The sequence below is a fragment of the Megalobrama amblycephala genome, linkage group LG2 (genome assembly GCF_018812025.1).
Source record: "Megalobrama amblycephala isolate DHTTF-2021 linkage group LG2, ASM1881202v1, whole genome shotgun sequence".
Classification (NCBI taxonomy): domain Eukaryota; kingdom Metazoa; phylum Chordata; class Actinopteri; order Cypriniformes; family Xenocyprididae; genus Megalobrama; species Megalobrama amblycephala.
The window spans coordinates 47,528,308-47,553,241 of NC_063045.1; the positions used below are offsets into that span (position 1 = coordinate 47,528,308).

At 39.4% G+C, this 24,934-nt stretch overlaps 1 protein-coding gene across 1 annotated transcript in view; it reads left to right on the forward strand.

Moving 5' to 3' along the window:
• The window catches only part of med13a (mediator complex subunit 13a), a 75,404-nt gene extending 51,167 nt beyond the window's left edge, over positions 1-24,237 (forward strand). Inside the window, exons 10-30 of the mRNA XM_048181560.1 lie at positions 4,705-4,921; positions 7,594-7,624; positions 7,884-8,005; positions 8,303-8,393; positions 8,723-8,931; positions 9,672-9,871; positions 11,477-12,390; positions 13,166-13,333; positions 15,272-15,495; positions 15,998-16,187; positions 16,289-16,691; positions 16,827-17,046; positions 17,764-17,955; positions 18,789-19,012; positions 19,332-19,474; positions 19,720-19,878; positions 20,686-20,871; positions 21,020-21,177; positions 21,378-21,542; positions 22,849-22,949; positions 23,058-24,237. Coding sequence (XP_048037517.1) covers positions 4,705-4,921; positions 7,594-7,624; positions 7,884-8,005; positions 8,303-8,393; positions 8,723-8,931; positions 9,672-9,871; positions 11,477-12,390; positions 13,166-13,333; positions 15,272-15,495; positions 15,998-16,187; positions 16,289-16,691; positions 16,827-17,046; positions 17,764-17,955; positions 18,789-19,012; positions 19,332-19,474; positions 19,720-19,878; positions 20,686-20,871; positions 21,020-21,177; positions 21,378-21,542; positions 22,849-22,949; positions 23,058-23,190 — 4,450 coding nt within the window. The 3' untranslated portion in view covers positions 23,191-24,237. The remainder of the gene's footprint in view (positions 1-4,704; positions 4,922-7,593; positions 7,625-7,883; positions 8,006-8,302; positions 8,394-8,722; positions 8,932-9,671; positions 9,872-11,476; positions 12,391-13,165; positions 13,334-15,271; positions 15,496-15,997; positions 16,188-16,288; positions 16,692-16,826; positions 17,047-17,763; positions 17,956-18,788; positions 19,013-19,331; positions 19,475-19,719; positions 19,879-20,685; positions 20,872-21,019; positions 21,178-21,377; positions 21,543-22,848; positions 22,950-23,057) is intronic.
• Positions 24,238-24,934: the final 697 nt, after the last annotated feature.

Below are 24,934 nucleotides of genomic sequence, written 5' to 3' on the forward strand. Positions count from 1 at the left end.
TATGACAGGATTTTTGATATTTGAAATATTGTTGCCATGGCAACAGGTCAAACTGTAATAATATTCTTGAGTGTTTTTGAGGCTCTTAACATGCTTCAAATTGCATGAAACTCGACACACACATCAATATTGTCAACCAGTAGACATGGACAAAGCCATAGAAATGGGCGTGGTGGAGGGGCTCAGTAGCGCCACCTTTTGACAAAAGTGGGGGGGTTAGTTTTTCCTACAATCACCAAACTCGGTACACATATTGTTCTCATCAAGCCGGACAATTTTCTAATTTACATTCATTAGCTCCGACCAACAGGAAGTCAGCTATTTTGGTTTGAATGTTAATTTTTTGAAAAAACAGGCTATGAATTTTATACTACTGCTCCTACAGGGTTTATCCAATTTACACCAAACTTTTTTTAACTTGTTGCTAACACATTGAAGTTGTTTAATTGCAAACGGATTTTGGATATCTCAAACGGTTTGGCCGTGGCGAGGCAACGAATTTATGGCAAGAAAAGGGAAACAAAGTGTTATAACTTCTGCATACATTAATTGATTTTGATGAAACTTCGGCTTAGTCTTCGTTGTACAAGGCTGATCACATGGATGTGACTATTGTGATTCAAAGTAATAGCGCCACCAACTGGAAGCAGAAAATGTGTCACTTTCAGCATACATTGAGATCACCCTCTTATTTTTACCTGATTTGCTTCAAAATTCATCAGAATAATGTTAAAACTTGGCACATGTAATCCTTTGAAAATGGGCAGGGAGGAGGGGCTCTATAGTGGCACCTTGTAGTGCAGTAAATGTGGAGTGAATTTGACATAGTCCTTTGATGTTTAACCGTTTTAAGTGCCTATTGCCCGCTGTGCACAGTTGCCCTGAAGCCACCGGGGTGGCGGTGCCACCGGGCTTGGGCCCGCCATCGCTGCTCGCAGCTATATTTTATTCTTGTGATGGTAAAGCTGAATTTTCAGCAGTCATTACTCTATTCTTCAGTGTCATATAGGGATGTAACGATATCAAAATCTCACGATACGATAATATCGCGATATGAAGTCCATGATACGATATTTATTGCGATATTTAAAAAAATAGATAAATGAAGACTTTCAGTTTGACTAATAACATGAACTAATGATGAACTGCATTTCTACACCATTCATTAATCTTTAACGTTAATTTCAGCATTTACTAATACATAATTAAAATCAAGAGTTGTATTTGTTAACATTATTTAATACATTGTAAACTAACATGAACAATATGAACAGCTGTATTTTTAATAACTAACATTAACAAAGATTAACAAATACAGTAACAAATGTATTGCTCATGGTTAGTTCATGTTAGTTAATACATTAACAATAACACCTTATTGTAAAGTGTTACCACAAATTCAACACACATTTGATTCATAAAGAATTCACTGTTTCTGAAAGAATGATTCAGTGATACAGTTTTAACAGTAATTTGTTGTCACCTAGTGGCGTAACAATGCAATCGATATATTAGTTAGCCTGTTTGAAGCATTTGTAGCTTTTGTGTATTTCTGTGATAACTGCAATTTTTGTAACAGAAATAATGATACTGTGTGTTTGAAAAGATTTGTTTGTGAAGCTGTTTATATTTAAACATGACAACTGCTCTCTAGATCAACGGCAGCTTGAACACAGATTTGAATCTCGCGATTTTATTTTTGTCAAAGGTTTAATATAGCCTACACGGGCGAATCGTTGTCATTTAGGAATTAGATCATGGGTGATGAAATTGAGAACGCGATCTTTTAAGGATTAATCATGCAGCTTTGTGCACCTCTCTCTCTTTATTGATATCTGACGTATATGAGTAAAAAATGAAAAAGAAAAATCTTACTGACCCCAAACCTTTGAACAGTTAGTGTATGTATCATGATATGGATTCCAGTAACCACAAAGGTTGCTGAAAAAAACTATTACTATTTGCTAAAAAATAATTATGAATGTGACATTCATGAATTACAAATGGAATTATTTTAATCAAAGACTGATTTTGATCGCTTTACCTGTCTGTCAAACAATATCTTCCTGTCAAAGTCGGCAGTAGTAAGTGAGACTAGATTTAAGCTAGTGGACTAGATTTAGGTCACAAGAATGCAGACAGGATATGTGTGAAATGGAGCTTCACAACTTATTGTGGTTGCATGGTTATTTTTTTCTATGGAACAGTAGAAGTTCAAATAAATTAAGGATGAAATAATGATGTGTTCAGAATAACATCCACCATATGCTCAGCCCTGACTCTCTTGTGACATGCACCTACCCTCCAAACTTCCAGGAAGAGCACCAAGGGAACTTAGGCTGGCCTTCCTTGATTTAAAAGCACAGACATTTGACACCGGTGCCAGTGCTGTTTGATGACAGTCTCCAACTAAGCCGTGACATGTTTACTCGTGTGAAGAATTTCCACTAAAGTGTACATCTTATCTGCTTCCCCAGATATTTAAATCAACAAACGGTTACCCATACTGCTTCCAAAAGACATGAAGTTGTCATTGTTTTACTGCAATTTTCTCAATATTGGTGCTAATATACATGATGACTAAAATTCTTGTACCTATACTGTTAGCCAGAAGCACATTCATCACTTTGACTGTGTTACTTTGTATCCAAAAAATGAAAACATTTGATTTTTCCTATGGCCCATAATGTCACATCTATTAACATGAGATGGCGTTTGTTGAATCTGTTGAAGGGGGAACATTTGTTGGTCACACTGATATTTGGCCCAGTGTGGGAATGTTTGGACATGTTTGTGTGAATAATGTTAGTGTAGTATGAACTTTTCCTCTAAACTGTTATGGGTGACAGATACTGAAAGCAGCGACTTTATGCCCCTCATAAATTCATGAAGCAGCAGTGTTATGGCAAAATAAAGTGCACACATCGCTCAGCCGTGCCGTTGTCTTCCTGGAAGAATGCTTGTTGATAGTATTAATTTAAAAAATGTCTCTTAATCCCTTACTAGAAGAAAAAATGCTGTTTGGAAAATGTTGTTTTAGTGTGGATGCACATATCTGATGTTTAAAACACGTAGTTCCCTTCAACAATTTTATGTGTACAAGTATGAACATTGCAAAAGTGGCTTGCATCTGTATTGTTTCCACTGAAATGTTGTTTGCCTGAAGTTGCCTAAGATCAGAAAAAGAGGCAATGCTGTGGTTTAGAGAGCTGTCTCTGTTGGCCACAGTGAGATGTAATGGTATGCAGTGGAATCCCAGGATACACTTGGCTGGTGTCCTCTTGTGTCCATTCTGCTGTTACGGCCTAATGTAATCCCTGTGCACTCTGGGGCCTCAATATGGGTTTAATCTCTGGCCAGCGCCACTGTGCACTGTCACCCCCCATCAGAGCTGCAGTGGTCAGATCTGTGTGAGAAAACAGTGGTTGGTACCATTCAACCAACACAGAGGGATTTTACATAACACATACACACAAACAGAGACTTCAGACACTGCTGGGGTTTGACATGATTTCGGATTAATAGAACTTCCTTTTTTCTTTTTTCCCCTCACAGATTTGGTGAATCATTTCTAGGCACCTGGACATGACAATACGACTGTTCTTTTAAATTGTCAGCTCATCTTAATGAGTGTAGATAGCATTATAATTTATTGTTGACTAATATTTAGGGCTTGACAGCACTAGTTTTTCACTTGCATTTGTGACTGAAAAATAGATTTTCAGGTCTTAAAAGGTCATAAAAAGTCTTAAAGGCTTAGTTCACCCAAAAATGAAATTTCTGTCATTAATTACTGATCCTCATGTTGTTCACTCCTGTAAGACCTTCCTTTTATCTTCGGAACACAAATTAAGATATTTTTGATGAAATCCGAGAGGTTTCTAATCTGTCTTAAAGTGATTATTGGCAATGATTTAAATCAAATAAATGTGCGCTGCATGTTCAAAGTCAAAACGCAGTGCTGTTGCATGTTCTACAGGCTCGCAGTTTCAGGGCAGTCCGCAATCGATGAATATCGCTTATTTATGTTAAATGATTGCTTATGATTTACTGTTGCTGAATTATGACAATTTTTACTTTATGGTGTTTGTATTGTAATGTTTTAGATGGTTGTAAGAGTGCATATTTTTAGCTCCCTCATATGTTTGAATGAGCAGCTTCCAGCACTAAAGACATTTCAAAATAAGAGTCACTATGTATGTCTATTTTGTTTGTAATTAAAAGTCCCACATTATACAGAACAATTTTTTTTTTCTAGTATTTTTTGGTATTTTGTTAAAAAATAAACTTTAACTGCCTCTTAGTTCAATGTTTAGAACATAAATAATTCCGTAATGAAATATAGTTTGAAGCAGAAATATCTAAAGTGAGTGTAGTTTCGAATAAATAAAATAATTTTGCTTGTAAATGTCTCCTTGTATCCCTTAAGAAAAAAAAAACAAATTATTTGATAAATTTTTATTGCGCCCCATAAAGTTCTTTATTTTTCAAATTAGGAGCATATGTGCACCTTGGGTATTATGATATAAGCATTAATGTAATTGAAAATAATATATTTTAATCCCTAAAATTGCCCACTTGATTGTTCTGGATGATATATTTACTTTCTGGCAGTATATTGGTATATGCCATGCAGTGTTATACTATTTTAGTCATGGTTTGACCTTTTTTTTTTTCTTTTTTCTTTTTTTTTGTCTTGCCCAGGACGATGGTTGCCTCCAAAAGGCCGCTCAAGGTCTCAGATGAACGTCTCCAAACGTACCTGCAGCGACAGAACCAGCACCTGGCTGCAGCCATTACAGGCGGCGACCATGAGCCTGAGGTCGACCCCTATGCCTTTGTCGATGGAGATGTAAAGTTCACCTTCTCGGATAAGAAAGACAAAGCAGGCGGAGATAGAGAACCGGGGAAGAAACACAAGGTGAGCGACACTTTTTGCTAGAGATGTAATCCTATAATGCTCTGGTTTTAAGTTTACACTAACACAGTGGTTCTCAAACTTTTTTGGTCGTGCCCCCTTTAAAACTTTTAAAAAAATCTGCTGCATTAGTTTCACTTTGTAATGTCATTGAATCATTGAAAAACACAACAGTAAGAGAAAATAATATATCAGAATTATTAATTTAAATAAATAAAAAAGTAAATATTTCAGTGATGCTTTGGGTAAACAATATGTAACAGCGCCAATATGTAACAGTTTTTGACAGCGCCTCACAAGCTCAGCTTCTTGTACATCTTCTCATCGGAACGCGCACTGCAGCGGAGTACGCGCCATTCACAATAGCAGCTTTTGATTCCGTCCGCTGGAGCGGTGCTCATGCTTTTCTATGGCGAGCAACTTGTATGTTGGGCTTGTTCAGATGGTGACAAGTCAAGAATCTGAAGAATCGATCTGAAGAACGATTCAGTGTAATTGGAGATTAGTCCCGCTTTATAAAGGCAGAGCATCATCCGCTATTTACGCACATTCGCTGTTGCAACAGCTGTTTTTTTCTTTTTTCTGCTGATTTTCCGTGCTCACCTGCAGTACCTGTGCGCCCCACACTTTGAGAACCACTGCACTAACATTCAGAAGTTAGAGGTTGGTAAGATTTATTTTAATGTGTTTGAAAGACGTCTTTTATTCTGTAATTAGCTTGCAAGGCTGCATTTATTTTATTAAAATACAAAACAAAAAAAGAAACAAACAGTAATATTGTGCAATATTATTAAAATTTAAAATAACTTTTAATTTAGAATGTAATTTGCGTCAATGTCACATGATCCTACAGAAATCATTCTAATGTCCTGATTTGGTGCTCAAAAAGCATTTCTTATTATCATCAATGTTGAAAACATGTTTTTAAACAATGTTTTTTGGAAAAAAAAAATATTTTTTATAAAGAACATTCAAAATATTCAAAAGATCAGCAATTATTGAAAATAGAAATCTTTTGTAATATTATAAATGTCTTTACTGTAACATTTGATGAATTGAATGCACCCTGAATAAAAGTGTTACTGACCCCAAACTTTTGAATGGTATTGTAAAATGGTAAAACACAGTATTGCTTTTCTCTTTTTACAAGCTAGTTTCAGTTTCAATTGGAAATATACAACCTTACGGAAGTATAATGAGTTGTGAATCCTGTTTCACATGGACTCTTGTTTCCTGTGAAAAGGATTTATAGATGCTGCAGATTCTCCATTGGCAGTGTAGCGTGTAATATGCTGGCATCATGTCTGCTGTCTTCAGCTCATGGGAGATTCCCATCTGAGATCTGAATCTGACACCCTCAAATGTGGAGGAGAGAGCATGAATAGAGGGGGCGAAGAAAGTCTCTCCCATTCCTGTTGGAATTTCACACATACTTTTAGCGTCTTTTTGTGGCAGCTGCGGAGGCTGAACAAAAATCAGCTTTGTCCTTCTGTACTGTGTTACTCCATCATTTTGCAAGAGCTTTTTTGGTACCTGCTCTCAGAATTACACATCATTTGTGTACCTTGGTAACTTTATAGCCTCTTTTTGCAGTCACAAGAGAGGTTTAAGTAATTTGGGCCATATGGTACAACAACCTCATTGCTTATAGCGCACATGTGTATGTCTATGTTACGTATAAACATACACACGGCGGCGTTTATTTGTTGTAAAATACATAGTATACATAGACAATTGCCTCTTTAACTCCTGTACTCCACCCCAGGGTTCTGCTATCGATTACGGGGCGGAGTGATTTGCATGTACAGGCGTTTATTACGGAGTTGGTCATTAGGATGTGAAGAGTGTGTACGAAGGAACAGATTACACTCTTTATGCAGAGAGACAGCCTGCAGCGTAATGAAATTATGCACGGCGTAATGAATCTCCGCATAGTGTGCGGCTTGCATTGTAATGGTGGCTCTGGGATGCGCAGGTTGCATGAGGGGCAGGTTTAGGGTCTGGGGTGGGTTTCTAAGGCGCTGAGGGGAAAGAAGCAGTCCCATTAGCCTGTGCTGTTATCTTATATTATTATATTATATTATTTATTATGCTGTGCGTGGAAGATATAATTTGGTGGCAATGTATAAACCACCCTCCCTCCCTCTCTTTGGTCGTCTCCTGTTTCTCTTCTTAGCTGTCACTCTTTTACTCTTCTTATACCATCACCTTTTCTGATTGGTCGCTTTCTTCTCTGTGATTGTTAACTAAAATGTGATCATGAACTAATGCACTCTGGACTGCTTTCATCTTTTGCTTTGTGGAAAAGTTAATCAGTGTGTGCTTGATTCTTAAAAATTGAGGACTACACTGGAAAAAAATGGTAACTACATCTACATTAGCTGGTTTTATTTAAGTCAAAAATATTACTTAACATCACCTAATCAACCTAAATACATTTAATTTATACCAACAAAACTATTTGTATGGGTTAAATCAGGTAGAAATGGCTCTTTAACAATTGCAGGTTACCACTTTTTACAGTGTATATGTTTTGGTTTTTCTCAACTCTCCATTGATATGTGTCAGATCATTTTGGACACTGCATAACTAATCTAACATAACCTTTGTGTATCAATGGCTTGTATATTAAATTTATTTAAACATTTCCTATTTTATTTTCTGCTTTCTAACAGGGAGAAGATGGCAATGCTGCTCTATCAGATGGTAAGGATTGTCCTGTTGTACTCCAGTGACTCTCTCATGAACCCCTCTCAAACCCTGAGTCCATTTATTTTATTTGAAATGGTTTCCCTGTTGACAGCCTGGGTCAGTTTAGTGTATTGTTGCCCATAAAGGTTAAATGTGTTCGCTGAGTGAGGGAAAGGGCTTGTCCTGATGTGGTCCCAAGCCCAGGCTGTGGTTACGCTAGATAAAGCTGCAGAACAGGACTGTGTTAAGCTCTTTCTCTTTCTCTCTTGCTCAGATGCTCAGCGGGCTGCGGCCCATAACCGGGCTGCTTCCACCAGCCTCATACATGATTCAGACCTGGCAGTCTCCATCAAAGACCTGGACAACCTCTTCAACTCAGATGAGGATGAACAAACAGTAAGTATCAAGCTGTATTTCTGTTTTCTCTTTCTATTATGTCTTCCCTGAATGGCTTTGCGTCACAGTGAAAATTTGCCAAAACAGCAGAATTTTTATCACAATCTGACGCGAGGGCTCCGAGTTAATCGCCATACATAATTAGAAGTTGAAATATGTCATCTATATGTAATCAAAATAATAAAATAAGGGTGTTGTAATGGAAATGTGTTTTCTTTAGAGAAATTGCTGTAATTTTAGGGTGTTATAATGAAATCATAGTTCTGATTTTTGGCTAATTTGTGTTATTCTCCATAGCCTGGAGCACGGAGAGCTGTAAATGGAGCAGATGATAAGTTTGGCAGCAAGGAGTCGAAGCCAGCCACACTGGACCCTGTCTCCTGTATAAGTGAGCACAGTCTCTGTCTCTATAAATATACAGGTTTTACTTCATCATTGAACTCTGTATACTGCTCCCTGCTGGCCACTGTCACAACTTTTACATTGCATGCAGACAAACAGGGACATCATGCACATATTTCTTTGAGTGAGAACAGTGTATTATTTTTCCATTGCAATTGAAGGTTTTTGTATAAATTTTGACAATAATTATTTTTGTTTTCCACAAGAATAAATAGGAAATAGGCTTATCACACAACATACTGGATGTACTGTCATGCATCGTCCTTCTATCCTTCCACTTACATATCATTTTTCTCTCTGCCATCCCTCCCTCAGGCACGGCTGATCTACACCAGATGTTCCCTACGCCTCCGTCTCTAGAGCAGCATATCATGGGTTACTCCCCCATGAACATGGGCAGTAAAGATGGCTGTATGGAGCCTGGCTCTGGCCTCAACACTCTGGATGGCTCTACTGCTCTGGGTGGCCAATTTAAAATTGAGGTGGAAGAAAGTTTCTGCAGCCCCAAACCTTCTGAAATCAAGGTGCGATTAGTTAAAATGCTACTGTCCTAACTGTGTGCACTGCAACATCTTTGCAGCTTCATGTTATTTTTCTGTCCTGACGGAAAGCGGAATGTTGTGCAGAGCGACGCGATCACAGCCAATCAGAATGCACTTAATATTATGATTTTTTGTTTTTGCAGGGACACAACTGTTTTAATATCTTGTGTAATCTTGTGTTGGAATTTGCTTGTGTGCATTTTAGGGATTGTTTACGTTTTTTTTTCCCCTTTCCTTTGACCACCAAAGCTTTGTTAACCATTAACTGACAAGATTGTTCAATTTTAATCAACTTAAATTAGAATGGATAAGTGTATGACCAAATAAAATAACAAAATTTGTTTTCTAGGTGTTTAGTTTTACATGCATAAATAGCAGCATAAACAACAGAACAGATTCGTCGTCACCATGCACCTGCAGCGCTTCTGAGAAAAGCAGAATTAAATTGTGTAGTAGGCCTATACATGAAATATAGTTCACTTAAAAAATTAACAGATTATTAAAACAAAAGAAAAAACTGCGACAAGTAGTATATGCTGAGTTTCGGTTCATTCAGTCAAAATTCTTACTGTCGGTTAATGGTTAACCATTTAATTATGAGCATCCCTAGTGCATTTACTCTTTTAAGTGCTTCTTATGCAAGTCATTTCTGTCGTATTGATGCAGAATATGAACTTGTACAACAGCAAATTTAACATTTGTTTCCTTCCTTCTCTATTCAGGACTTCTCGTTTGTGTACAAGCCTGAGTTGTGTCAACCGTTTGTGGGCTGCTCCATGTTTGCCCCCCTGAAGTCTTTGCCTAGTCAGTGCCTGCCCCCTATCAAACTGCCTGATGAGTGTGTTTACAGGCCCAGCTGGACAGTGGGAAAACTGGAGCTACTCAACTCTGTACCTGCTATGTCCATTTTCAGCAAGGATGGGTGAGTTTCATATCTAGGGTGATGCACAAAACCTACTATATGAACAACACAACAGAGCCAACAACCTCACCCAATATATATATATATCTTTACACAGACTTTTGTATGCACTAAGAAAGTCTCACAAAGAAATGTCTGGGTCATATTTCACTCCCAAATAAAATCAAAATAAATCATGGAGATTTTTTTTTTTTAAATTTTATTTTGTGCATTCTGACAGTACATCACATTTCCTTACCAAATTATTTATTACTTATTACTGTAATACAGTAAAAAATATTATATATAAATTTAAAAGGTCAACAAATGCTGTTATGATGTGTATTTAGTGTTACACTTCACATATTTTACAGTTGAGTCATTTTAATCTTTTTTTTTTTTTTTTTTTTTTTTTTTTTTTTTTTTGGCCATAAATTACAGCACAATGTAAAAGTTTATTTTCTCTCTGAAATGTTTTTCCCCTTTTGAATTTTGGGGTAAAATATGACCCAGACATTTTTTTTCTGTGAGTATCACCCAATAACTGTAAGTACTAACTCATGTTTTATGCAGTCAGTTACACCCACACACCTCTTGTTCTTAGTAATGACATATAGAGGATAAAAGCAAAGAACAGGTGTTAACACACTGGTAATTAGGCTGTCAAATCCATCTGCTGCCACTTTTATTTTATTTTCTTACATTTAAAGCTGCTTATCTCAAAGCTTCTTCACTGTCCTTACTCAAACTACTCTGTTTCTCATGGACTGGTTTATTTGGATAACTGGTGTTTGCTCAGGCGGCCACATCTGATTGTTATTCATGCTGTGTTATTCATAATCTTGTCGTCTGGATTGCTTTTTCATGTGATGTTATGAACCTGTGTAAGGGTAAACTTCAACTACACTATCATTCTGTTAGGCTGAAGTTAGGCTTGAGTTATGCTGCTTAAATGCATTGTGTCTTTATACTGCAGCAATATCGAAGCAGATGAAAAAATAATCTGATAAAGTTCTTTTCATGCATTAATCTCAGAGAGCAAAGAGAACACTGTTCTTGGACATTATATTTGATGTCGGTAGAAATTCAGTGAAATCAAGAGAGGAGGGGGGTGTTGCGAATGGTCGATGACAGAGTGATAAGTCTGGTTGTAAAGTCCACATTTGTTTAAGTCAGTTCAAAAGCCCTTTATGAGCTGGTTAGGCTTCTTTTATAACCCACAGCAGCTGGGGGAGAGGGCCACGTCTTTAAATGGGGGACCTTCAAACGCCTGCCTGTTTTTAAAGGCCACCGGGAGCCACGCTCGGCATTCTCGCACTAACACACACACACACACACACACGTACGGTCCATGTGGCACAAGCTGTGCTTTCATTTCTTGCACAGCTGCCTGTTGGACCGTCTATCTAAAAATAGTTTCTCCTCCCTCCCCCTGGAGGTCTTCTTAGGATACAAGTACAGTACTGCAGCTCATAATATATGTCCACTGTGTTATATCCAATAATCATTAGTGTTAGTGAGAACAGGACTGACGAGACATTTTAAATGTCGCTCATTTGTTGTAGGGCTTGATTTCAGTGATTCCCAAATTACCCTCTTGACTTTTTTCTGCTTTCTTCACTCTAGTGAAAACAATGCTATGGAGCAAGAGTACATCCAGACGTATACACCTCAAACTCACACGCCATTCTTGTCTAACAGTGCCCCGCCCAGCAACAGTGGCACAAGCATCCTCCCGTCCCCTGCCACACCTCGTTTTTCAGCCCCCACCCCTCGTACCCCACGGACCCCCCGGACCCCCAGAGGCCCATCCAGTGTGCAAGGTTCCCTCAAATATGAGAACTCGGACCTGTACTCGCCAGCCTCGACGCCCTCCACCTGCAGGCCGCTCAACTCTGTGGAACCTGCGACGGTTCCCTCCATCCCCGAAGCCCACAGCCTATACGTCAACCTCATCCTGTCGGAGTCTGTCATGAACCTGTTCAAGGACTGCAACTTCGACAGCTGCTGCATCTGCGTATGCAACATGAACATCAAAGGCGCCGACGTGGGCATCTACATCAGCGACCCCAACATGGAAGCCCAATATCCCTGTACGTGCGGCTTCAGTGCCGTCATCAATCGCCGCTACGGTAATGGCTCCGGCCTCTTCCTGGAAGACGAGCTGGATATCATCGGACGGGGTTCGGATGTGAGCCAGGAGGCGGAGAAGCGCTTTGAGGCGTTACGGATCACGTCGCTGGAGAAGACAGGGGGTGGAGGCAAGGATCGAGTCCCGGACGAGCTTATCTCTCTCCTGCAGGATCAGTGCACTAATCCCTTCTCCCCCATCCTGGCATTGGACCTCGAGGGACTGTCTTCCCAAGGGCCAGGGGCCACTACTGTACCACCCTGTGTGCGTGTAGAGGAGAGGGACTTCCACAACGACTGTTACCTGGCTTTAGAACACGGGCGGCAGTTCATGGACAACATGTCCGGTGGGAAGGTGGACGAGACTCTGGTGAAGAGCACGTGTTTGCACCATTGGGCCAAACGCAGCGGTGAGAGATTAAAGCATATTCAACATTTGTTCACACGTCTTTTTTTTTATACAGTAGAAACCAATTCCTCTTATTAAGCTGGTACATTAATTATCAAAGATATGATCACAAGAGGAGAAAGACATTCACTCTTACAAAATAGAAAATAGCCATAACAACTACTTGCTTTCATACACATTCCTTATTGTGAACAGTTGACTGTGTTGACCAAATATTACCACTTATGTGGTGTACTAGTGATGCACTGAATTTCGGCAATCAAAAATATTTGGCCAAATTTTTTATTTTTCATTTTGGATGAAAATAGTTTTGGAGGGCCGAATCATTGACTGAAATGGCACTTTTACGATGGTGTGTATTGACTGTGTCAGTGTCATAAAATATGTCATCATTTTGTGCATACAGTATAGATAAGCTACAACAGGTTAACATGTCAGAAGTGTGGACACACTTCATTGTGACCAAAAATTATGCTAGAGTAGCAATATGTAGCATTTGTTCAGCAAAAATATCAAGAGGAAGATATTATCACTACGAGTGATTTTTCATCTGTGAACACAACACCCTAAACATCAAAGGTTCAATTGCCCATATTTAGTTACTCTAACGTTATTTTCCATTTCTGTTTTTGGCTAAATAAAAACTTAGATTTTGGTTATGGTATTTTTTGTTTTCGTGCATGCATCACTATATTCTACTTATGTTTATATATGACAGTAAATGTTGAATATTGACAGATTTCAGTGTCTATATTAAACACTCTCTCTTTCTACAGCGGTGGATGTGAGTGGGCTGTGCTCTCAGGATGTGTTGAGAGTTCTTCTCTCTCTCCAGCCTGTTCTCCAGGATGCCATCCAGAAGAAGAGAACCGTTCGCTCCTGGGGAGTCCAGGGACCTCTCACATGGCAGCAGTTTCACAAGATGGCTGGAAGAGGGTCTTATGGTGAGCAACAAGGACACTTAAAAGTCTAAAAAGGCCATCACAATTTTTGGATGGGAAATGTTCAAAATCATTATTGTTATGAGTAATTATGTATTTAAGATTTAATCGACTTTGAACTTGATGCCAGGGGGAACACTGATACTGCTCTCCTGTAATGTTTATGCACTATGTAAATAATGCTGCGCATGTGTGTTGCAGACGGTCGCACTGGTGCTAGTACCAGTTTGCTTAACTGATAAGCACTGCCATTTTTGATGCATGTGAGAAACATTAAACGTTATGCCAAAAGCGTAACGAAACAGACTGTTTGTTTGAACCGCGCCACAGACCATTTATCAGCTCGGCTCAAAGCACACCACAGCGCAAGCTTTAGAGTGAATGCATTTATGCATTTACTCGCTGACAGTCTCAATCACGGCACCACTAAACAGCACTGTGAGATCCAGTGAGAATCGTTCGAGTTTGGCACAGAACTCTCCCGTACAAACCACAAATCAAATGCTTTGTGATTTTAAACTAGTTTAAAGCCAGATGAAACGGCGCTGACATTCTCAACAACACTACTGCAGAATACAGGAGAAACAGCGATACAGTTAGAAGGCTTGTCAGTCCACAAGTCGCCAACATTCACCTTGATTTACTGTACAAACAAACTGAAACCATGGGATTGTGGCAGAAATGTGGGATATTCATATTAAATTTGATTATATTATTAATTTTAATAATGGAATATAATTTAAGTATTTTATTTTATTAAACTATAGCGGTTTTGTGCATTTGTATTATACTAAATGTCTTTGGGCTATTGTTTTTCATAACAAATACCATAAAAACAATTGTTACTTTTTACCATGGTAGTCAGGTGCAATGTGTGGTTTTACCTGTGGTTAACATTAGGGCTGGACGATTATGATCTAAAATCAAAACCTTGATTAATTGAACATTTTACCTCGATTACGATTGATGAACGATTATTTTTTTGTTTTTTTGCCCTCATAGTTCACTTAAAATGTTTGTACTGTAATTATGCTTGACTATTAAAGGTGGGATATTTTTTCCTTTTGAAAGAGTGCTCTGACATGACATAGCTCACTTTCAGCAGTTATTTTATCTAGGGTTTGTAACATTTCATAACAGATTTCTGCTCGTTGTAAATCAGATACAGATAAATTAGTACAGGATTAGTATGTAATGAGAGTGCTTGCGTGTGTGAATTAGTCATACCGTCTCTCTATTAATTTCGAAGCTGTGGGTTGTAAATAGTTACTTCAAAAGCAGAAAAATATATGCTATAATCAGTTGAGTTTCTAAGCTACTTTAGTGTTAAATCACAGGACAGCGCTGACAACTAGTTTCTGTTCCTCAGAGTGCGCAATCTTCACGTTTTGTGCATTTACTGTTTGTTTGAGTGTTCGTGCCATAATGCAGAGGCGCGAGCACGGTAGCGCGATATAATAATACACATCCGATCGTCTAATCGCTTGAATGTCTAAAACCGTAATACACATGCAACTGACAAAGTTTAGTGAAGACGCAAGGGCAAGGCTCACCGCTCGCGTGCGTCTCTGTGTTGACGCTGTGTTGACTCTGCGTTCACCTGTGCTAGTATGTTTCAAAAATCCCAACTCAAGCTATTGCTATTGTTAAATGTACATTTCTAAGAGAAAACGTCATTTTAATATCTGAAATGTTGACCTGTTTGGCAAGTGTTTGTCATGTTCTGATGAGAAAATCCCCCTACTTTCCCTAATTTCTACAACTTTCAACTCAGGAGCAGAAATCTGCTTTTAAACTTAGAAATAACAATTTGATGTTTATCGTGATAATTATCAATATCGGCTGATAAGATTTTTTTTTTTTTTTTTTTGGCCATATTGCTCAGCCCTACACTTGTGTCACTCTGACTTTCACTCTATTTACTCTTTTGCTCCTCTCCAGGCACTGATGAGTCTCCGGAGCCTCTGCCCATTCCTACCTTCCTGGTTGGGTATGAGTATGACTTTGTGGTGCTGTCTCCCTTTGGCCTGCCATACTGGGAGAAGCTACTGCTTGATCCCTTTGGCTCCCAAAGAGACGTAGGATATTTGGTCCTTTGCCCGGACAGCGATGCTCTCCTCACTGGAGCCAAGAGCTTCTTCAGAGAGTTGACAGCGGTCTACGAGGTGAGCGAATTTGTCAATCTTTACCTTAATGTTCCACTGAGAATTTTGTCTCTTATTTTTTAACTCAGAAATAAGCTATTTCCTGTGAACGTGAGACTTCCCAATACACTAGCTGCTATAGGTAAATAACAAAGTGCAGTAAACTGTAAAAGTATTTGCGCAACAAACCAGTGTTTATGATTGATGATAAATTAAAATATGATAATAAATAGTCAATTTCAACATCAATCAGTATAACAGACTGTTGCTATACAGCCAAAATAACTGGAATCGACTGACACTGGAAGCCTTGCATGTTTAAGTTAAAAACAATCATGCCCACCGTTACGTTAAAAATATTGTGGATAAGTTCTATAAATACAATCAAACTACGCAAACAACATGCTACACTTTTGGATAGTTGGATAGCTCATGTTTGTTTTCTATGTCCACTGTTCTTTCAAAATGTCCTGGCTTGCCTGTACTGCTTTTTTATTGGTCTCTTTCTGTTTCTGCCCAACAGTCTTGTAAGCTCGGACAGCATCGACCAATCTCCAAAGTGCATACTGATGGCGTTGTTAGGGTAGGTGGAGCTGCTGCCAAGAAGCACTCAGAACAGCCAGTCAACGATTGGTTCCTGAAAGCGGCTGGTGGCAGCAGTGATGCATTTGCCAAGCTCAAGTTGTTTGCCCAAGTCTGCAGACATGACCTCGGTAAGACCCATCTCTCTCTCTCTGTTATCTCTGTTGTCATGAAAATATATCAAACAATATTTGTCTCACTAATCTTTGTCTTGTCCTTTCTGTTTCTTCAGCTCCATACCTCGCTACACAGGCATTGGACAGCTCCCTCCTCATTCAGCCAAACCCTATCCCTTCTACCACCCAATCATCTTCCTCACAATCCTCCTCCAACTTACAAACCTCAATGGCCTCCGGAGGCTCCGCCCTCAACAACAACAGTGCTGCCAGCAACAGTGGCTCAGGCCTGCCAGGCAACACCAATAACACCCCCTCCTCCTCCTCAGGCCCTCAGGGCAGCAGCATCCAGGCTGCCAAGCCCAGCTCATTCCCTCCCTTTGGAAGCATGGGAGTCCAAGGTAACAGCTCCCAGTCTGGGGCTCTGGGCCAGCAGGCTGTCACCCAGAACTCGAGCCTCTCTGGAGACAATTCAGCCGTCAACAGCCAGACTCAGGGGCCATCTGAACCACCAGAGAGGTACGCAGTGCATTTGTTGCTTTTTCCTGTCTTAATAGAGGCATCATGTATCCGTTTACCCTGAAATTGTGACATAACTCGTGAAAGTGTTTTAAAAAGCACATTAAAGTCCCTTTCTTTTCCCTTTTTCATCAGCACTATGGAGAGAGAAAAGGTTGGAGTTCCCACAGACGGAGAGTCCCATGCCATCACGTACCCACCTGCCATCATGATCTATATTGTGGACCCCTTCTCATACGAGGAGGCGGAGCCAGGGACGTCACAATCAAGCATGTGGACACTGGGACTCCTCCGCTGCTACCTGGAGATGCTGCAGGCCCTTCCAGCTCACATACGCAACTCTGTGTTTGTACAGGTAGGTACAGCAGCTTTTACCTGATGCACATCTTTAAATGCCAATTTAACATTTCAAAATAATCTTTGCATACAAGTGAATGGAAGTCATCGGAACAAAAAGTCTTGCGCAGTGGTTCTCAACTAGGGGGCCTCAGAAAACTTCCAAGGGGACATCAAGATGACTTAAAAAAAAATTAAAGTAAGAGAAAACAAGCATTAAAATCAGCTAAAAATCTTTTCTTTTTTTTTATTCACCACCTCAACAACTGATGTTTTTCTTTGAAGAACCAGGGTTCCCATGGTTTTGAAACACCTGGATATATGTGAATATTCATTTTATAATGAATATACATTTTTGTAGTTATGCCAAGCTCTAAAATAATTTATCGGGTTGTGAATTGCGAATAAAAAATATTGATCATGATTAACATGATCTTTCATCTTTATCCAGTTAATTTAGGAACAACTGGAAATGTCATGTAAATTCATTGGTTAAAAAGAGTGGGAAGAACATTCTGCTCTTAAATCTTCTGGAATTCTGCAATGTAATTTACAGAATCTAGGAGTGTCAGGCCTTCAGATATTGTTGTGGACAATGCGAGGCCTTGAAATCAAAAAGGTTGAGAACCGCTGGTCTAATGTGACTTTATAACTACCGTTTCTTCCTGTGGGTGCTTTTTTGTAAAGACAATAGTGAAACAAATCTGTTTTACATCTGTGTACTTTGTGTTCTTAGATTGTCCCCTGTCAGTACCTGCTCCAGCCTGTGAGGAGTGAGGAGAGGCACCTCTACGCCCAACACCTCAAGTCTCTGGCCTTCTCCGTCTTCACCCAGTGCAGAAGACCCCTCCCAACCTCCACCAATGTGAAGTCACTAACGGGTTTCGGCCCTGGCCTTGCCCTCGACACCTCCCTCAGGAACCCAGATGTGAGTGGGGGTCCAGCAGTTTGATTGGTTGTTAAATTCAGACGCATTTTCCTTTCAATTGTATGGAACAAAGTAGCTTGGACAGCCACCAAAATATCTTAAATCTCAAAAATATAAAGTGTTCCTGTTTAAGTTATGTTGCTGAAGCTCTGCCAATACACCAGACTGACAGAGCTGTCGCTCTGCCATGTTCAAGTGCCAGTCCCTAGTGCCAACAGTGTCAAAATGAACACCCTTATTTGAGGCTCCCAGAGCCCGTGCTTCTGACCTCTTCCATAGAGCTCCTGCACCGGCAGCCCATTCAGGCTCTTTAACGACTCTCTGTGCTGTATGAGAACTCGGTGACGTGTGGAGACTGTTACACTGACCTCCCTGTCCTGGAACAAAACCAAAGGGGACTCGCACAACCCAACAGTTCTCTTTCCATTATCTGCTTGGGCAGCTCCATGAGACCTCCCTAATGGGATCCGGCTTGCATGTTTTGGCAGAGGAATCCGAAAGCTCCACTTGCTCTCCTTTCTTCACCGAGCTATTTGTAGAATCCAATTTTCTCGCTCGACTCGCTATCGCTGTTTCTCCCACCCCACTTCCTTCCCCACTCACAAAAGAGATGTGACTACTTGGTGGGGTTTATTGATTTCATAAGAGAGGAAAAGGCTATATTGATGTGTGCACGGGTATGACCACCATTAGTCTGAGGCTGATGGTTCGACCTTAGACCCTCACTTTTGTCCTTTTGTCCTGCTCTTTGCTCTTTGTTTTAGGGGGGAAGAAAAATACAGCTTAAGTTCTATTACACTATTTGCTTTTGACATTTGACTCTCTTGCCACAGAGACCAGAGTGTCTGCGATTGTACACACCACCTTTCATCCTGGCCCCAACGAAAGACAAGCAAACGGAGCTAGGCGAGACTTTCGGAGAGGCGTCTCAGAAGTATAACGTCCTGTTTGTGGGCTACTGCCTGTCACATGATCAAAGATGGCTGTTGGCCACCTGCACGGACCTATACGGAGAGCTGCTGGAAACCTGTATCATCAGCATAGATGTACCCAACAGGTAAACGACAACTTTATAAGTGTTCAGTTGCATAGTAGGACATACAGGTGGCGCATTAACTCTGCAGGAATAATTGTTCACTCGATACTTTAAGTGTCATAACTAAAACCATTATCACCACCATAGTCATGACAAGTGGAAAAATCTGACACACTTTTACTTTAATCTCCATGAAATATCTCTTTAAGTATAACAAATTTACACATTTAACTAATTTCTGATCAGGCTTAAATGTAATCATAAATTAAGGCCATTTAAAATGTATTTGAAGCATTATTGTCTAGAAGTTTTATATTGTTTTCTGTTTTTGCTGTCTTAGAGCAAGAAGGAAAAAAGGATCTGCCCGGAAGCTGGGCCTACAGAAGCTTTGGGAGTGGTGCCTGGGTTTGGTTCAGATGACATCATTGCCATGGAGAGTGGTGATTGGCCGACTTGGACGAATAGGTCACGGAGAGTTGCGAGGTAATGCCTATGTAAGGCTTTTAGGCCTTAGCCATGACAATATTCACAATACAGTTGGATTTGAGTTGTTACTGCATCTATAAAATGGTTGCTACATAAATATATTAATATTCATAAAATTTTAACCAAAACAAATTAGTTTTATAATACATGTTTAAAGTCACAAGATATGTTAACACTGCAGTGCAAACATGTGAACTTTTTCCCCATGGTAATACATTTATGGTTTTCTTTTCCTCTCTTAGACTGGAGTATTTTACTGAGCAGAAGAAATCTGCAGTCAGTGTCTCGGAGGCTAAAGGAGAACTGTAGGCTGTGCGGGATCTCAGCAGCTGACACTCCCAGCATCCTTAGCGCCTGCCTAGTTGCCATGGAACCCCAGGGCTCATTTGTTATCATGCCAGGTAGAATCACACTTCCTGTTTCTCTCCGTATGGTGTGCATGTTGTCATCCTTATTTTTATGGCTAGTTTGTTGCATTAGCAGTAATTAGTGTGCATAGTTAGTTTTTTGCTTCATTTGTGCATCGTGTTTTTGAGGTTTTTTTTTTTTTTTTTTTTCAAACTTTCCAAACAAGTTTCCTGAACACTAAAATGCATATTAAACAGGAATAGGATGAAATACTTAACAAAAAATTGCACACTTCAGCTTTCAAATATAAGCCTACAGTGCTGTAGTCACGCGTCTTTTTGCTGTGGATGTGAATGATAGCCTCAATGTGTCACATTGCATGTGTCTGCTGTCCCTATCTGATATATGCTCCTGTGTGTGTGTGTCTCGATCTCATAAAACACCTTTCTACACTCCTATTGATTCCTGTGCTGGTGTGATGATACTTAAGATCGATGGCTTTATTTGACAAAAGCTTTTTATTCTGTCATAGTATCAAGATGTATTACATCTGATGGATTTTGCCCATCACTCACATAGCTTTGAGAGCTACAGGTTTTTATATGGAACTTACTTTAAGTTCAATCCAATATAAACAAGAACATTTTTTTCCTTGCATAGGCATCCTAGTGTGTATATTATATTATATTATATTATATTATATTATATTATATTATATTATATTATATTATATTTCAGTCAAACCTGATTCACTGATGGAAATAACTGTTAATAATAGTACTTCCGTCCATGAATACTCTGCATTTCATTTTCAGTCTATCATTTATAATCTTTTTTTTTGTCTTTTTTTCTTTGTCCAGACTCTGTGTCAACAGGTTCGGTGTTTGGTCGAAGTACAACTCTGAACATGCAGACGTCCCAGCTGAGCACACCACAGGACACGTCTTGCACACACATCCTGGTGTTCCCCACCTCTGCCTTTGTGCAAGTCAACAGCTCCAACTACCCACACGAGAACATTGACCTTGCCTTCAACGGTGGCAATGGTGAGGGACAACACTTTTTTTCTTCCTCCACATTATTTTACTTAGCCTGTGTTCCCGTCCTACTTGGAGATGTTGCAATAAGAAACAGTTGTACCAGATTTAAATCATCATGTTAATACAAGTAAATTATACTGAATTCTTGCTTTAGATGGATCAGATCCAATCGGTGGCATCTTTGACCTACTGGAGCAGGAAGGTAATGACCTGGTTGATCCTGACATCATAAACATCCTCCCTGCCTCACCCACCACGTCACCAGTTCACTCACCTGGATCCCAGTACCCCCATGGAGGAGATGGGAGCAAGGTAACAGAGAGACAAGTTAAAACAAATAATCAGAATATTCTCTCGTGAGACCTTGTCAAGGTTAAATTACATGAACTTTGAATGGAAGACACAATGATTGATTAGTTGTTAGAATAAATGATAACTTTTATCAGCTTTTTAAAGTTTTAAGTGATTTACTGTGAGTAACTGACATCTTCATGTCTTTTCATCTTTTTCAGGGTCAAAGTACAGACCGAATGGAGTCTCATGAAGAAGCTCCCAATATCCTCCAGCAGCCATTAGCTCTGGGCTATTTCGTGTCTACAGCTAAAGCAGGTCCACTGCCTGACTGGTTCTGGTCCGCATGTCCTCAGGCACAGAACCAGTGTCCCCTTTTCTTAAAGGTAACAGCTCTTGACTCATAATGTAGAAATGCTTCTATTGGGATTTGTAAAATTTGTATTGCAATAACTGTATATATTACATTTCTTGAGCAAATCCCCAAACAAATACTGCATACAAGCGCAAAATTATAATTTTTAAAAGCTATTAGACTATATGGAGAGTGATTTGCTCCAAAAAAAAAAAAAAAATCCAGAATGTCTTGACTTTAGAAAGCGGAGTATCACCTCCTTGTGATACTACACCCATCTACCTGTCATCAAAGTATCTTTCAAGGAAAGTCTGTTCACTCGGTGGCCATATTTGCAACGCCTCCGGACAGCTATTTCGGGCAACCAAAACCATGTCCTATCTATTTGAGTGGGGGAATCCTGAAATCTCAAAAACTGCTTGCCGAACTCACAATTAAATAACACATTGCAAATCAGCAACAACATCTGACATGAACTATGCCACAAGTGTTGTTTCGTATACTCAAATAGCATTAAAAAATTTTATTTTTCAGGCTAGACCAGCTAATGCGCATATGCAGTCCTGAGCGCGAGTCTTACGTTTTTATGGTAACTGGAGCTTCTAACAGCAGCTGCAGTGACGTAATGACTTTACCAATCAGCAGTTGGCTCATTTACTTAGAAGGCAGGATGTATTTGGCCATATTGCGCTTTGCAGTTTCTCCCATTCACAAGTAATAGGAGTGAACTGTCTTTCTATATCTGTAGTCTTTGCTGTCATGTCCAGGTCACATGACCTCCTATTTCCTCCTCATGGAACATTTATAAAGAATCCTGCAATGAGGGATTTTTAATAATTCAGTACTCAGGGATTGGGCCAGACCGATGTTGGTGTGTATAAGAAAGACAAGGAAAGAAAATAGGCCTATATATATATATATATATATATATATATATATATATATATATATATATATATATATATATATATATATATATATATATATATATATATATATATAGAGAGAGAGAAAGGGAACTTGCAAAATGTGTTGACATGAATTATTAAGGCAAAGCATTTGATTTGATAAGCAGCTGTTAGTTTTTTTGCTGACTTGTACACAATTAAAAAGTCTGGAGCAAACTGTTCCCTAATTAAGGAAATTGTAAACAGTGGTATGAATGTTTCTGCCGTCTCGTGTTTACTTGTTCATGGGCTTGTAAATTTAATTCATAACAGGCCCTGACAATGAGAGGAAACACTCTGTACGCTTTGTAGCTTGTTTTTGGGTGGGCGTGGATTAATAGATTCTGTCGGCTGAAAATTTCTTTTTGCCTCTCTCCTTCCCTACTCCAGGCCTCTCTACACCTCCATGTGTCTTCAGTGCAATCGGATGAACTTTTGCACAGCAAACACTCTCACCCTCTGGACTCCAATCAGACCTCTGACGTTCTCAGGTAATGTTCTTCTAAGTGTTTGAAAAGCCATCTTCTATCTAGTGTATCATAAATACAATTTAATGATTATGCTAATATCGAATATGCCAAAATGTTTCTCTTTCGCAGATTTGTGTTGGAGCAGTACAATGCCCTTTCCTGGCTGACCTGTGACCCTGCGACCCAGGACCGCCGCTCTTGCCTGCCCATCCATTTTGTGGTGCTCAATCAAATGTACAACTTCATCATGACCATGTTGTAACACTTACAGAGCAGAACTGAGAGCAGGAACTTATCAGGGAACGAAAAGAGGGGAGTGAAGAAAAGGTGGATCTAAACACAACCCAACAGATAACTACAGTGCTGGACTTTATATGTACGTGAGTTACAACGGAGACGATCTGGGTAGGCAGTCACTACACCCGAGACCCAGCACTGTGGAGGAGAATCAGACGTCTGGTGTTCATAACACTCACTCGAAGAGAAAGAGAGGATACGAACGTAGGCCTTGAACGAGTTTTCGGCGATGTGGAGGCCAAAGAAAGACGACGAAAGTGCTGACTGGTGGTGTTCTACATCCCCGGTTCCACGCTACTTCGACGGTTGAGCGTGGATCCTCGGTTATCATGGATTCGGCCAGTTGTATAATCAATGTATGGAGAAGTAATCTGTATAGAATCTGATGGAAAGGGACTTTGATGCTCTATGAAATGAGAGAATGAATTCTTGGTTTTAAGACCTCTAATTCCCTGTTTCTTTTGGATGGGATTATATCCAAATGAAATGCCTGCATCTGTCTTATTTATTGTAAGTTTTTAAATGTATAATTTGTCTGATTTCTTAACCTCTTTTATATATAAAAGTTCTAGAAGGTTTGTATTGCCTTCCTGCTTTAAAGCAATTGGTCAAAAATATATGTAATCGTCTTAATTACAAAAACAAACCAACAAAAAACCCACTAAAAAGATGAATAAAATAAAGTTGCGGTAGGTTGCTTTTAGAGTATTATTTTTTGTAAGGGAGACAGATTATTTGTATTGTCACGATGTACAGAGGAGACCAGATAGGGGGTTTCTGTCCGCGCCTTTGCGTGTGGACACAATTACAGCTAAGCTTTAGCTGCACGGGACTTGTACAGCAATGAAGTTCACTGTGTTTAAAATAAAGAGGTACATTGTCGTATATTGTATTTTATACCACACATTTAGACACAAAAACGAAAAACTGCAATATATAAATAATTATATATGAATGCCGCACCAGATTTGGGTGGCACTGCTTCTGTTTTAGGAATAAAAAGTCAACTTGATGTTTTTTCTGTGCTTGTGTTTTTTGGGGGGAGGGACTGTGATGTGAAATCTGAAATCTGATCGTATTGATGGAGACTTACGGCTTTGATGAAGATAACAAAGACCTATAATAAGCTTCTAGCCCCTCCCACTTTAGAAGTTCATTCATTTCACTTCACCTCGCCCTCCCTGATTGGCTCTCCTGTTTGCACCATTTCTGAGTGATAATGGACACTTTTAGACCAAAATCACTTTTCTTTGAGTGTGACAAAGAAATGTGTGGTGTAAATGGACTTTACAGTCGGATCTGGGTGCTTGTTGGAAATGCAGTGTTTGTGCACAGAGAAAGATCTATTTCCTGTATCTTACTCTGTTCAGAATAAACTGTATGCTGATATTCAAAGACCCTGGGATTTCTCTTACCTCCCACACCAGTTCTACATGCTTTCCAAATGCAAGTGTGTGATGTACAGCATGTGAGGAGCTATAGGGTCAAGCACTTGAAGGTCAGAGCATGTGATGTTTTCAGTTTACTCCTATGAAAATCAACTTTGTGTGACTATAAACAGAACTATAGTATGTGAAGGGGAAGCATTCATATTCTAAATCTAAATAATAAATATTGATAATAGCAGTCTACTAATAATTTAATAAGACTATCTGCAAACTACCACTTCAAATGTTTTTTAAGGTACCGTTTTTCATGGCAAATCCCAT